This window comes from Ochotona princeps, chromosome 17 (assembly GCF_030435755.1).
Source record: "Ochotona princeps isolate mOchPri1 chromosome 17, mOchPri1.hap1, whole genome shotgun sequence".
NCBI lineage: Eukaryota > Metazoa > Chordata > Mammalia > Lagomorpha > Ochotonidae > Ochotona > Ochotona princeps.
In genome coordinates this window covers 17,846,686-17,862,480 of record NC_080848.1, presented here as the reverse complement: position 1 = coordinate 17,862,480, position 15,795 = coordinate 17,846,686, and the positions used below count along the sequence as shown (strand labels likewise).

The 15,795-nt window shown below is 49.4% G+C and overlaps 1 protein-coding gene across 2 annotated transcripts in view; it reads right to left on the bottom strand.

Moving 5' to 3' along the window:
- The window catches only part of MED24 (mediator complex subunit 24), a 36,935-nt gene that overhangs the window by 20,499 nt on the left and 641 nt on the right, over positions 1–15,795 (bottom strand). The window contains exons 1-3 of one of the 2 annotated variants that reach the window (XM_004591161.2): positions 7,937–8,208; positions 7,379–7,547; positions 7,208–7,290 (exon numbers count right to left, since the gene is read on the bottom strand). In XM_004591161.2, the coding sequence (XP_004591218.1) occupies positions 7,208–7,290; positions 7,379–7,508 (213 nt within the window). In that variant the 5' untranslated portion in view covers positions 7,509–7,547; positions 7,937–8,208. Of the gene's footprint in view, positions 1–7,207; positions 7,291–7,378; positions 7,548–7,936; positions 8,209–15,795 lie in introns of those variants that run through there. The other variant, XM_058675220.1, reaches the window with a different exon arrangement.

Here is a 15,795-nt window from a genome sequence, read left to right as displayed (position 1 = left end):
CCCCAAACTACCAGGGCAGAAGCCCCCAATTCTGCAGGAAGGTCCTCAGGGATACTCTTAGTCAGACTGGGCTTAATGGGGCTCAAACTCCGAACTCTGCTCAGTGACAGTGTGCTAACTCTATCAAGAAAACTGTGCTACTCCAGAGACCTAAAAATAGTCTCCACCTGGTGAACTGTTTTTCACTGTAGGATTCAACTGATTCCAGTCTTAATAATTCAATCAACGAGGAAGCTCGGAACCACAAGCCCCTGAGGCTGGAACTGCCGCTGTGGCCACGGCCATGTGGCTGGCCCAGGGTGACCTCGCAGCTGCTCCCTAATCCCCTCTGCTCTTCTTCGTAGTCAACACCTCCAACGACTCCTAAGTGCCCTCTTTGCGCCACACTGGACCAAAGAGCCTCTTGACGCTTAAGGAAAAGGAACTCGGTGATTCTGACAGCCCACCCCAGTCCTTTGGATGTATTTCTCTCTCGCTTTTTATTCCTCCTGCCTTTCCCATCACTGTTTAGACATCCCCAGATTCTGTTTTTAAAAAGAGCTCCCAGGAGACATCACATTTCCATCTAAACACTTGCTGTCCTCCACAGGACAGAGTTCTCCACAGGCTCTCACTATGGCTTCACATTACAACTTCTTCTAGTCACCTCTATCCCGACCAGCCCATGGATCCGCTCATTAAAGTCCTCAACAACCTCTTGACCACCAGGTGGAGTCCCATTCTACCTGACTGCTCAGCAGCACTGGGCGCTGGGAGCCACTCACTGCTGCCCCCCAGGCTCTCTTCCCTACGCTTCCCTTGACACCAGTCTTATCTTCTCTCCTCCCTGATCCCCTCATTTCAGACTCCTAGCAGGGATTCCTTTCATATGTTTAAGTTTCTAAAAATGTAGTTGGTTCCTCAGAGAAATGACTAGGGCCTCTTGGTTTATTTTCTTAATGATCCATGACTCCCACTACTATGTTTTTATTAACTTTTTTTTTTTTTTTATCTGAAAGGCAAATTTACAGAGAGGAGAGATGAGGTCTTCCATCTGCTGGTTCACTCCCTGAATGGTTGTAATAATCTGAAGCTGGGAGCCAGGAGCTTCTTCTGGTTTCCCGTGTGAGTACACAGGCCCAAAGACTTGAACCCTCCTCCTCCACCGCTCTTCCAGGACATAAGTACACAGCTGGATCAGAACTGGAGCAGCCAGGACACAAACCAGCACCTTGTGTGATGTCAAGGCTTGTAAGCAGAGGATTAGCCTGTTGAGCCACTGTGCAGACCCCATGGCTGGTGACTTCTAAACCAACAGTTCCAGGCTAGCCCTCTTCGAGGACCCTGACAAGTGAGTTCAACAGCCCACTGAGTCTCCTCTCTTTGGCAATCCACACAGGTGCCTCAAGTCTGACAGGACCAAAATCAACATGCCGCCCTCGCCTGCATCCACTCTGCACCACTTCCACTATCTTCTTTCTGATCCCCTCAGGCACCCAAGTGTCCAAACAAGGAACTCAAGAACTATCTTTGACTTCCTCACCTTCCTCTCCTCCAGCTAATCCCCAGATCCTCCGGATGCGACTTACTAAAACACTCCCAAGAAGAAAAAATAAATAAATAAATAAATAAACAAACAAACAAACTAAAATACTCCCGAACTCATCTTTTCTACTGCTACTTTCCCGGTTCATGCTAATATCATCTCTCACCTGAATTACTGCAATCGCCTAAAATGGGGGGTGGGGGGGCGGCAGACAACTATAGCTCACAAGTCAAATCTGCTTCATCATATGTTTTTGTTAATAAAATTTTATTAGGGCCCAGTGTGATGTTTCAATGGCTAAATCTTCAACTTGCAAATGCTGGGATTCCATATGGATGCCAATTCATGTCCTGGGTGCTCTACTTCCCATCCAGCTCCCTGCTTATGGCCTGGGAAAGTAGTACAGGATGGCCCAAAGCCGCCCACCATGTGCTTTCATGGCAGACCCGGAGGAAGCTCCTGGCTTCAGATTGGCTCAGCTCTGGCCACTGTAGTCATTGGGGATTATATCTGTGGATGAAAGATCTTTCTGTCTGTCCTTCTCTCCATAACTCTGATCTGCCTTTCCAACAAAAATTAATAAATCTTGTTTTTAAGTTGTATTAGGTATGGTAGTGCCCACTTACTTATAGACCATCAATCTGTTTACTAAACAGTGCTTTAGTAATTTGCTAACTTAGTAAACAGTATGTACTATTTACATGCTCTCTGCTTGGGGGCTATAACGACAGAAGAGTGGAAACAGAACCCAAGTGGCCTGCCAAGTTGCAAAGCTGGTGTTTATAGTTAGCCCTCCATATCCATAGAGCCCACATCCATGGATTCAACCGACAGGAGGTCAAAAATCTTGCAGTACAGCAGGTCAAGACACTGATTGTGACACCAGCATCCCAAATCAGAGTTGTGAGCCATATCCCAGCAGCTCTGTTTCTGATCCAGCTCCCTGCTAATGTGCTTGTAAAAACAGAAGATGGCCCAAGTGCTCAGGTCTCAGCCACCCATGTGGGAGACCAGAATAGAGTTCCTGGCTTCTTGCTTTGGCCTGGCCCAACCCCAGCAGTAGCAGGGATTTGGGCAGTGAATCAGTAGATGGAAGATCTTCCTCTCATTCTTTTGCTCTTTCAAATAAATAAAGTAATAAATATATAAACAAGCTGTACATGTATTCCAGGAATTTTATAACAGAACAAACTGGACAACTACTCCAAACAAACGATGACAGCAAAAAAAAATCTTAGTGAATGGAGTCAATGGTCTCTGGGAGGGTGACATCATCCTCGGATGGGTGAAAACGACAGCATTTCAGAACTATCCAAACCACTTGGACAGACTCCTCGGAATATGTGCACACTGAGACTCTGGGGTGATATGAAGTGGTGGTTCCTCATCCCTGGGATGTGTGGAAAGTCATGAGTCGTCTCCCCCTTGGCTTCCTCCCTTCCCCCAGGAACAACAAGAAATATCAAATTTGGAAGCAATGAGTTTACCCAATTTTCCCTAAACCTTTATCCTTCCTATCCTGATCAACCATGTAATTATTATTAAAAAATAAAATGTATAAAAAGAAAACAAATTGATTTTTTTTTTATTTTTGGAGTTGGGCATTTTTTAAGATTTTAAAGGAGAGGCAGATTTACAGAGAACACAGACAGAAAGATCTTCCATCCGTTGATTCACTCCCCAACTGGCCACAATGGCCAGAAATGAACCAATCCAAAGCCAGGAATTTCTTCCGGGACTCCCATGCGGGTGCAGGGTCCCAAGGCCTTGGGCCATCCTCTACTGCTTTCCTAGACCATAAGCAGCAAGTTGAAAGTGAAGTGGAGCACCTGGGATGTGAACTGGTACCCATATGGGATCCTGGCACATGTAAGGTGAGGATTTAGCCACTAGGTCATTGTGCTGGGCCCTGGAGTTGGGCATTTAGCTTAGAAGTTAAGACACCCATTAAGATACTGTAATATCCCTGTGCCGTAGCCTAGCAAATAAAGTCCTCACATTGCATGTGCCGAGATCCCAAATGGATTTGGTTCCCCCCAGCAGCCCTGCTTCCGATCCAGCTCCGTTTGTGGCCTGGGACAGCTGTCAAGGACGGACCAAAGCCTTGGGACCTTACACCCATGGAGGAGACCTGGAAGAGCTCCTGACTCCTAGCTTCAATTGGCTTCAGTCGGCTCATCTCCAGCCCTGAACAAAAGATCTTCCTCTCTATCTTCTGTCTTTCCTCCTCTCTGTATATATGAAAGTAAACCTTTCTTTAAAAAAGTTTATATATATATATATATAATCATATATATAACATCATATTATATACCACATATGTAATATGTGATATCATATATCATATATATTATATAATATAATATTATATAATATATATTATATACTATATAATATCTAATTTATTATATATGAGATATAATATGTGATATTATATATCACATATATATAATATTATATATATATATATATAATATCATTTACCCCTTCACTCTCACCCTCTCATAGTTGCACAATGGAGCATCCCAGAGGTTCCAAGACATGTGATGACATAATTAAAGCTGTACCAACTGGAACATCTATATAACTCAGTCATGAATATTTGCCAAATGACCAATTCATGATGATGCAACAAAAACCATGCAGGTCAAAACGATCTAATCAAAGCATAAGAGGAAGACCGACAGGTTCTAATATAACAAAGAGAAGTTCACAGCTAGCACTGTCAGGGATTCACACAGCCTGTTGAATTTTACTGCAGTATCAAAGAAGAATATTCACAATTATCTGAAAAGTTTATTAAATACTTCTGTCTTGGGCCCGGCGGCGTGGCCTAGGGGCTAAAGTCCTCACCTTGAACGCCCCGGGATCCCATATGGGCGCCAGTTCTAATCCTGGCAGCTCCACTTCCCATCCAGCTCCCTGCTTGTGGTCTGGGAAAGCAGTCGAGGACGGTCCAAAGCTTTGGGACCCTGCACCCGCATGGGAGACCTGGAAGAGGTTCCTGGTTCCCGGCTTCGGATCGGCACAGCACCGGCTATTGCGCTCACTTGGGGAGTGAATCATTGGACGAAAGATCTTCCTCTCTGTCTCTCCTCCTCTCTGTATATCTGACTTTGTAATAAAAATAAATAAATCTTTAAAAAAAAATACTTCTGTCTTGGGGCTGGTATTGTGGGGTAGAGGGTTAAGCTACTGTTTGGGACACCAGCACTCCATATCAAAGTACCAGTTTGAGTTGCCCAAGCTTCACTTCTGAACAAGCTTCCTAATAATGTGCCCGGAGAAGGCAGTGGAAGATGGCTTACATCAGTTGGGCAGACACCCACATTAGAGACCCAGATGGAGCTCTTGGCTCCAGGCTTTGGCTTAGCCTCTTCCTGGCTATTTTAGCCACCTGAGGACTGAACCAGTGGATGGAAGAGATACCTCTTGTTGCTCTATAACTCTTTCAAATAAATAAATAAACGTATTTCAAATAAACAAATAGAAGCAGCTATAAGAAAATACTCGGGCCCGGCGGTGTGGCCCAGCGGCTAAAGTCCTCGCCTTGAACGCCCCGGGATCCCATATGGGCGCCGGTTCTAATCCCAGCAGCTCCACTTCCCATCCAGCTCCCGGCTTGTGGTCTGGGAGGGCAGTCGAGGACGGCCCAATGCATTGGGACCCTGCACCCGCGTGGGAGACCCGGAAGAGGTTCCAGGTTCCCGGCTTCGGATTGGCACGCACCGGCCCGTTGCGGCTCACTTGGGGAGTGAAACATCGGACGGAAGATCTTCCTCTCTGTCTCTCCTCCTGTCTGTATATCTGACTTTGTAATAAAATAAATAAAACTTAAAAAAAAAAAATACTTTTCGGAGCCTCACCGTGGCGTAATAATTTAAACCTCCACCTGCAGCAACGGCGTCCCATATGAGCAGTTTAAATCCCAGCTGCTCCACTTCTGACCCACCTCCCTGCTAATGGCCTGGGAATCCACTGGAGACAAGCACAAAGCCTTGTGCCCCTGCATCCACGTGGGAGACTTGGATGAACCTCCTGGCTCCTGGCTTTGGACAAGCTCTAACCACTACAGCCACTTAAAGAATTAATGAGCAGATGTTAAGATCTCTGGTTCTCTCCTTTTGTTTACATAATTCCATCTTTTCAATTAAGATTAAATAAATGTTTTAAAAAATACTTCTGTTTCCAAACTAAATATCTGATGTGTCAAGACTGATTCCTCTCCTCACTTTGAATAAAACCCTCTATGGCAAAATAGAACACGGCCGACAGGAGAACCCATCTGTGCTCTGTTAAAGTCAGACATTAAAGAGGTCTGCAAAAACAAAGAAACCAAGACCATTTTCCTAATAATTTTTGTTTGTTTTGAAAACAAGGTTCTTTTCAATTAAAATGTTATTAACATCCAACAATCTCGTTGTGTTATTTTTAAACAAATCATAAATATTCCTTAAACTTGCTGGTTTTAATTTCCGAGATGATAAATGGGACAAACAGCACACATCCCGGGAAGCTCTGTGCGAGTCTTTGAGCGGAATGGATCCTGAGAGCACAACTGTGGCTCTAGGCACACAGAATGACTTTCAGCTTCTACCCAACATCACCTGCCTTTCTCTGTTTTGCAGGTTCGCATCTGCCTGGCTCAGTCCCACTCAACGTTCAGATCTTGGTTTACATGTATCTTCTCCCAAAACGCCTCCCCTGATGGCTCAGACTAAATAAGTTGCCCTCCCATGTCCTCCCACAATACCTGTACTCTGGTCTTCAAGAAAAAAAAAAAAAAGTCTTATTTATTTGAAAGGCAAGGTGACAGAGAGAGGCAGGAAAAGAGATCAGCCATTTTCTTGCTCCTCACCATCCAACAACAAGGGAGCCTGGAACTCCAGCTGAGTCTCCCATGTGGGACACTTGAACCATCTTGTGTTGCTTTCCATGTGTATTATTGGAAGGACTTGATCCTGCACTCCCATGCAGGATGCTGGGGTAGCAGACGGCAGCTTAACCTGCTGCCACAATGCTGGGTGTCCACCCTCTGTTCTAACACTTACTATAAACCCATCACATGACTACTCCTTCACACATCTGTGCATCACCTGCTACATTCCTTATGTGCTGGGATCAGGCACTGCTCATGAACACTCGCTCAGAGCATCACAGTATCTGGCGCATGTAAGTATCAACACAATAGGCCAACAAAATACCTATCACAGCAGATGACATATTCTTTTTACAAGAAAATCGAAACTCAAAATGTGATCTGTTTGTATACCTAAGAAGCCGTTGAACTTGACTGGACAATAAGATGCTGGACTCTATGTTTGGTATACGCTTGCAATGGGGAAATCTCAACTGAACTTGAGCTGTGGTTATGCAACAAGGTGGAGGAATCCACCATGGTGGGAGGGTTTGGGGAGGGGTGGGGAGAACCCAAGTACCTATGTAACTGTGTCACATAATACAATGTAATTAATGAATTACAAATAATAAATAATAAAAAAATAAAAAAAACATTAGGAAAATTACCCTATGGTTATATTCAGTGAAGAAAAATTAATGATAAAAAAAAAATGTGATCTGTTCAAACAATTCTCGTGCCAAGTACGAGTTGACAACCATATTCCAGCCAAGTGATATAGCTCCAAAATCCTCATTCAGCGTTGGGAAGGGGGTGTCGTTTACCTGGGAGCTGATGGCATACTTCAGATAGGACAGGATGAGCGGATTGGGGGAGGGCCCAATCATGGCCTGCTCCAACAGCGCTTCTGAGAAAGGAAGGACAGAATACTGCTGAGCTGCTACGGCTCTGCTAGGTTGATCCCTCCAGCCCCTCGTGCCCACCCCCCATGAGACCTGCCAAGTTGAGAATGTCCCAGGTGGCTCCTTTGGGAAAGAATTTCTTCATGTTGATGGCCCACTGGTAGTCACTCCATCGTTCCTTCCAGGCTTGCAAAATGGCTTGCTTCAGATTTACCACCTTCATGATTCCACTCGGAGGAAGCGGGGCGCGCGGTGACCCGTTCTGAAGTGGGAGGAATGGAGACGCTACAGCGATGAGGCTCAGGGGAGAGAGCCCAGGGCCAGCTTCCACAGCAAGGAGACGAGGGCAGCTTTAGGCAAGAAGATGATAGGCAAATACGGAGGAGAGGACAAGGTGGAGGTCCTGCCAGCAGCTTCCCTCCACATCCATCCTTCTTGGAACTGTCAAAGCGGCTATTACAAACACTAAGGAGGACAGCAAAGGGTTAAGCCGGCTCTATTGGTCAATCACTCCCTGAGCTCTGGCAGCCTCCCTCGATCACCACCACCCCAAGTCCAGATTCCCCCTACCCCCACTTCCATCTTCTTCAACCCTGAAAGTATAATCCCCTATTTCCTTTTCATCCTCCGCTTCCCTGCATTTAAACCTACCGGACAATCGAGTTCTACCTCCTAGAGAGCGCCATTTTGGCACATATCAAAGAGCCCAATTTCTATTGGCTGAGAGTAGTAAACATGAACCAATAGAAACTTAGCGAAAGACCAGTCTCATCACAGTATCTTCTGGGAATTGTAGTCCTTTGTACTGGGGTCGTATTTGACTTAGAGAGAAAACTAAGTGACTATTCTTGTCAGTCCTCTCCTTTCAGAGAGGACAGCCAGGCGCGAGACACCGGAGTCGCAGGGTGGGAGGAACTGGAGAAGCGGCTTGCGACTGGGCGTCGCCTGATGACGTCATACCGACCGGGTCGTTCACGCCTTCTCTGACACCCTTTCCTTTCCTTATAGTTGAAAGACTTAGAAGGGCGTGGCGTTCCCTTTCCAGATCTTTCTTTTTATGTTTTTAAAGCCAAACTGCTGGAGTTATGAGACTTTTCATTTTCACACCTTGTATCCCCCAGACCACACTGAGGCGGCTAAATTGCACACACATCACCACTTCACCTCCAGGTCTGACAGTCCTCCCAGACTCTTCTGGTTCTGCATAGTGCTTGAATGCAGTGGGAAGTACTGGGGAAACTGAGGTTAAGTGTTTAAAAAAAAATAAAACTACTCAACACGACCTAACAAGCCACAGCAAAAGGCAATGCATTATGGATGAGAATTTGAAAAAGAACATTAAGTTAAAACTAAAGATTACTGATTCATTAGCTATTACAAATGTACCATACTAACATTATGCTCATAAAAGGGGAAGCTGGGTGCAGAGCTCTGATTTAGCCAGCCAGGGTTAGGCCAAGCTAAAGACAGGAAAACCAGGAACTTAATCTGGATTTCCACAAGGGTGGCAGGGGCCCAAGTGCTTGGGCTATCTTCTGCTGCCTTGTCATTCACATTAGCAGGAAGCTGGATTGGCAACAGAGTCCCTAGGATTCAACACTGCACACAGCTGTGGGATGCCAGCATCAGAAGCAGGCAACTTAACTGGCCACAACACAAGCTCACCCCTTTGGCGTTGGCTTTTCATTTATCAGCCAGGCATGCCACAACTTACTACTAGTGTTGCCTCCAGGGACATCTGAAACCACTGTTGGCATGCCTATCCCACAGCTCTGCTTCTGATCCAGTTTCTTGCTAATGTACCTGGGAAGCAATAGAAGATGGCTCAAGTACGTGGGTACCTGTCACCCACATGGAAGACCCCAGAAGCAGCTCTTGGCTGCAGGTGTTGGCCTGGCCCAGCCTCCGTTGTTGTAGCTATTTGGGGAGTGAGTCAGCAGATGGAAGATCTCTCTTTGTTCCTCTGCATTTCAAACAGACAAATTTTCAAAAAATAAAATATGAAAAAAAAATTCTACTTGTTTGAAAGAAGCACATTGTAGTAGATTCCAGTGTCCAGGGCTGTAGACATTAGCTCTTCTCTCCCTCCAGTGAGAAGCTGAAAAGTAAACGTGCCCCTGGTGATGTCTGAGCTCCCCCCAACCTGTCCAGACCTGTGGACAAATGACCCCTAACATTTACAAAGAACGAATATGGAACTGCATCTAGTGTCTGCTACCCCTCCTTTTAGCCCCAACCCCACACCCTGAGGAGCCTGAAATCCCAGTCTGCAAGTCCCAGCCTTGTCCCTACCCCACGATAAGCAACTCGTGGCTGCCTTTCCAGTCCCAAATAAAGATGCCTCTGGGAGTATCTTTGGACCATCCAGGCAGAGAAGAACAGGATCCCAGGTACTCACCGTGTGGTCTAAGCAGGGAAAGCAAGGACTCCTGTGCTGACGGGGTAAGTGTTAGAGAAGGGCCAGATTTTCTCTGTGCCCCTAGACCTAACCCTCACCCTAACCCTCACCCCACTCTGTGATGCTCCCTTTACAGCTGGCCAAGTGGCATAACACTGGGGACCAGTGTTTACACGAAAGCTGCTGAATATGTGTAGCAGGAAGGAAGGAGAACCCAGACCCCCTTATGCTTCTCTTCTAGACTCCTCGTGGCCACATATGCTTCCCCCCACCCCCGACCCTGCTACAAACTGCGTGGCCTCTCACATACCCGACTGTCCTTCATGCCACAGGCTCCTTGCTCCGCCTTTGCCAACACCCCACTTCTTCTTTCCCAAGGCTCACATTCTGGCCACTTGGCAGCCTGCGTCTGATCCACAGTTGGGTAGAGTGTGCCACCCGTGCACGGAGGAGGGGGGACATTCTGAAGCTCCGCCTCCATCAGCAAGCTGGGCCTGTTTGTAGGCAGAGGCCTCCCGCCCTCCTTGTCCTCCCATGGCTCACCAGAAACCTTTCTTGAGGCCTGACAGGGCTTCCTCAAGGCATGGCCACCTAGGCGCAGGGTTCTGGGTCACATTCAGCATCTCCACTGTGCCCTTCTGGACTCTCGCTAGTCTGTAGCTGCCCCTCTCCACACCTTCGCTTCCCTCTGCACCACTGCTGCTCCCTCGGTTCCTCTTGAACTCGCAGGTTCATCCAATGCAGGGACAGGAATGTCTGATCATCACTCAGGCAGAGAGAGCACAAACACTGAGGGCCCATCCACTACACAAGGCAGGTTCCTCCTAGGCCTCTCCTACTTCCCTTCTCTTGTCATCTATTTCTCCTGCCTCAGTGCTGATCGAGGCTCCTGTTCCTGTACTCCTGGCCCCAAATCCCCACCTCCTTACCCTGCTTGCTTGGTCTGATGGGGGAAGGGGCCCTAGCTGGAGAAGAGGGACAGCCGGGAGCCCGTCAGGGAGAATGATGTGACAACCGGAACAATGGCAGAAAAGTAGCTGGGTGGGGCTGGCACTGTGGCAGAGTGAGCTAAGCTGCCACTTGCAATGGTGGAATCCCACATCAGAGCCCAGCCTCCAGTCCCAGCTGCTCTGTTTCTGATCCAACTACCTGCTAATGCACTTGGGAAAGCAGCCGGGGATGACCCAGGGACTTGGGCCCCAGCCACCTGTATGTGAGAGCTGGATGAAGTTTCTGCCTCCTGTCTTCAGCTTGACCCAGCTCTAGCAATTGCAGCCATGTAGGGAGTAAACCAGTAGATGGAAGATCTCTCTCACTCTCCCCCTACACCACCTTCAAATAAGTGAATAAATTAATCTTTTTTTCTCTTTTTTAACATTGATTTATTTTTATTGGAAAGTCATATTTACAGAGAAGGAGAGATCGAATCTTTGATCTGCCTGTTCACTCCCCAGGTGGCTGCAATGGCCAGAGCTAAGCCAATCTGAATCCAGGAACCAGAAGCCTGGGTCTCCCATGTGTGTGCAGCATCCCAAGGCTTTGAGTTGTCCTCGACTGCATTTCCAAGCATCAATCAGGGAATTGGAAGGGAAGTGGAACAGCCGGTATGCCAACCAGCACCCATGTGGGCTAGGATCTCAGTGAGTGCAAGGCGAGGACTTCAGCCACTAGATTACCGTAATGGGTCCAAATAAATTAATTTTAAAACACACACACACACACACACACACAAACAGCAGCTAGGCCAGTGTAGGATAAGAAGCTATGAGAAACACAAATTTGGGTTCCTGGGGAAAGGGGGCATTCCTGGTATCCACGGGAACATGGAGTCATTCCCCTCCCCTAAATGGAGCATTTTCCTCTGGACGCCTCAGTGTCCCCACTATGGGTGTTAAAGGGATGCACAGACAGGCCACTGCCACACCTCTCCTGCACCGCCAGGTCCCAGGTCAAAACACCTACTTTCTGTCTGAAATCAGAAGGTTGGGAAAGAGGCCTACAAGAGGACCACAGCTCAGGGACAGCCCCTGACCCACCAATGGTCCCTGCCCCTGTCACTTGTCCCAAGAGAGTGAAGGGCAGGACATGGAAGCAGCCTTTGGAGCAGTTTCCTCTCTAACACCCTGGAGTACACCTGCCCACTCCACACTCCAGCATAGGGGACAAGAGAGCTGCCGAGGTCCTGAGGGCCCTGCAGGGGACAGGAAATGACAGCCACTCTGTGCCATTGACTTCTTCACCGAGCTGCTCTGTCCTCGCTTCTAACTTGCAGGGGAGGGCTGATGGATGGGGGCCCTTGGACTCTGAGAGTAAAGGAGGTTGCCACCTGCTCACCTTCCTTCTCCCTAAAGCAAAAGCAGAATATGAAGGGGCTGCACTGGAAAATGAAGCCAGGAGCTTGGAACAGTTACCTGATACCTGATGCATGTGAAATGCAAAAAGAAAATACTTGTCAAATGAAGGCATGAAGATAGCATGCACCCTGAAAGACAGCCTGGAGAAGATGTCAGCATTTTTTTTTTTCACTTTTGGTTTAGCTACCCAAAAGCAAGGCTCAGCCAGACCTAGTCCCTGTCCCAAATTCCTCTTTAAAAAAAAACAAAATTTATTTATTTTTATTGGAAAGTCAGATACACAGAGAGGAGGAAGAGAGACAGAGAGGAAGATCTTCCTTCCAATGATTCACTCCCCAAGTGACCGCAATGGCTGAAGCTGAGCTGACCCAAAGCCAGGAGCCAGGAGCTTCTTCCAGGTCTTCCACACGGGTACAGGGTCCCAAGGCTTTGGGCCATCCTCGACTGCTTTCCCAGGCCACAGGCAGGGAGCTGGATGGGAAGCAGGGCTGCCGGGATTAGAACTGGTGCCCATATGGGATCCGGTGCATCCAAGGCAAGGGCTTTAGCTGCTAGGCTATCGCACCAGGCCCATTACCAACCCCTTGATCTCCAACTTCCACAAACTGTCCCCTCTTTCCACCATCATTTTTTTGAAAAGCAGAATTTTTTGAAAGGTCTTTTTTCATTTATTTGAAAGGCAGAATGAGAGAGAGGTCTTCTATCAGCAGCTTCACTCACCAAATGGCTGCAACACCCAGGGCTGAGCCAACATCTGGATCTCCCCTACAGATGGCAAGGGACTTGGGACATTTTCCACTGCTTTTCCAGGTGCATTAGCAAGGAGCTGGATTAGAAGTGGAGCAGCCAAAAAAAAAAAAAAGTGGAGCAACCAGGACTCTCAAATGGGCACTCTTATTCTACTATCTCTTCTGATTGGGAGATAACTTGGGGGAAATACCTTAGGCAGTGGTTCCTCAGTTTCCCCCACTGTTCGTCCAGAGGCACCCCCAATAAGTGGACCATGTCTGCAGAGTCAAGCATCGCCCACTGGGCACCTGATCATTTGCTGACATCACCCAGATCCCAGCAAGCCAAAACAAGGTGGGTGAGCAAAACTGCTAAGACTGGAACCGAGGGGCTTGTTGCGGGGCTGGCTGGCAGAAGGGCTGGCTGGCTGCTTTCCCTAATTTGCTGGGCAGTACAGGCGTCTTGCACAGGTGGAGGATGTTGTGTAGGGTCTTAGCTGACAAGCTTCTGGGAGAAGCTCTCTAGCTCCTGGGGGGTGGAGTCCACAAGAAATCTTGGGGTGCTTCCTAGCAACAGCCTTGGAGGAAGGGAGGGAGAAGCAGGGGAGAGGGAGGGGCCTGGGCATGGCGGTGCTGATGGGAGCCCAGAGAATAGGCTGTTCCTGCTGCATCCTAGGCAACGGAAATCCAAGCTGGAGAGGATGGTCAGACACATATCTTCAGAGGGTCTCCACCCAACCTCTCTTACGGCTTGCCCTCTCCCTCCCCTGCACCCACCCTGCTCTGCTTCTGGGCTCAGGACATGCTTGAGGCAGAGGTCAAGGGTTGGTGGGGGGTGATAGCTCAGGGGTTGGTAGGTGGCATGGACCAAAGGAGAGCTGAGGATGAGCTGCATCTGAGAACTAGAAACCTTAAGGAGCAGGCAGGCAGGGCAAGTGGGGGGTGGAGGGGAGGATGCTCTAACAGGGACCTGGGTTGGATCCTGGCATCAGGTGAGATGGGAGGGTGCTACGAGAGCAGTGCCCCCTCCACTCTCCACTCTGCCTTGGCCCAGGTCTGTCCCTGCCTGTACTGGGGGCACAGGAGAGGGGAAGAGGTAAGAAGCAGTCCAGCTTGTCTGAGGTGCCCTGCTGGACCTACTGGGCACTTTTCTCTGGCTCTGGGTCTGCCATTTGGGAAAGTCTTCCCTCCCCACCCAAAAATTTCAGGATCCTACAGCAAAGAGAGAGCTGTAGTGGAGAAAGCCAGGAAGGAAATCCCCACCTGTCCAGATGGCTGGGACCACTCCTCCCTCGGTTGCCTGGGTGTTCAGCCTGGAGAAGACAGAGTATCTCACGTACGCCCTCATGTCCTGGGATATTCTCCCAAGGCGGAGGGCAGCACAGTTATAAGGGCCTTTGTCCATACAGGATAGAGCAGCGCACATGGCGGCCTCGCTCCCTAGGGTTTCCGTCAAACCTGATCATGGCGGAGGTGGCTTCACCTGGAATATAGCCACCCTCAGATCCCCGCCCACTTCATGCTGCAAGCTGCAGCCACCTTTCCCCACCCTCTTGATGCACCTGTTGCAAGTCAATGGCAAGCCAAGACAGAACACGGGCTCGCTCACTGCACGCTCACTCTGCTGGCTGCAGCCTCCATTTCCCACCACAGCTACCACACTGCATGCTGCGGGCTCCCTTCAGCCAGTGCATACCCCTCCTCACAACCTTTTCACCGCGAGTCTCATCCCTGGGCACACCCAGGAGCCCCAAGAGAGGCAGCCTTCTCTCCCCCATTCCATACAATGCAAACTCCCCCAAACCACCACCACCAACACACACACCCACCCAGCAATAAGGACTCCAGTCGAACTGAAGTGGCTGAGGCTGGATGAGCAAGGACAGCCTGCTGATCAGAACTCCACGCTGAACAAATCGGTTGTCCGGTTATAAACCATTAGAGCAGATCCTCTATCTGCTCCCTACATACACACACACACACACACACACACCCCTCCCCGAGAGCAGAGCGTAGAGACAGGGCCCCGCCCTGGGAGCCGTGGGAAGGCTGTGGCCCCCGCTGGTAAAACTGAGCTAATGACAGCGGGGGGGGGGGAACCGGTGGGGCAAGAGGGGGTGCTGCAGTAATTAGCCCTCTACCTGGTGCTGGAAGATCCTGAGATGAAAGGAGCTCTGGCGTCACTGCCATGGTTTTATGCCCATGCATGCAGGGGTGTGTGTGCGTGCGTGCATCCACACATACATGCATGCATGTTTGTTTGTAGGGGCATGGGGCTGGCATGATGGAGACCCCTTTGTGGGCAGAGGGTCCGTTTGGTTGCAGCCCACTCTCCTGAAATTGGCCTTGGCTGCATCACATTGGGGTGAGGATAGGCTTAGGAGTAAACACCACCTTGGTAAAGTTGGCTACACCAGGAGAGGGTCTGGCCGATTTTGCCCCCTGGGCGAGCTCAGCAGGGTAAATGATTTGTTGGCAGTAAATAAGTGAAGTAGGGTGAGGGTTGAAAGGGGAGGCATTGGCTCAGGAGGGCTGTTAGAAGTGAGAGGGAGCACCAATGTGCTCCCCCAAAGGATTAGAGACAGGGTGACCGACCGAACGCCCCAGAAGGTAAGGGAGCACCTGCCCAACCTTGCAACTGGCGCCCGAGGAAGCTCTTTCCCCGGCAGTCGGAGGGGGTTTCCTCAAGGTCACACAAGGGAGCTACTGGCTGAAAAGGGACCCGAACTCCCAATCCAACTCCTCACGCCCCAGCCTTGGCATTCAGACCTTCGGCCCCTTTGACAAGGTGCGCGGGTGGCTGGTCCCCACCTCCTTCTGCGGCACCCGGTGACAACCCTGAAAAGTGCCCCCACCCACCCTCCACTCCCCTACTTCTCCCAGCAAGCACAGGCTCTATCTTTCCAGGGCCAGTTTCTCCAAAGATGTCCCCAAAGCGCCGCTCGGCCCGGAGCCGCCTGCAGCCGGGAGGGCGCGTCCGAGCGGGGCGGCCGGCTGGCCGGGGTCCCGGGGCGCGGCGTGGGGCGGGGG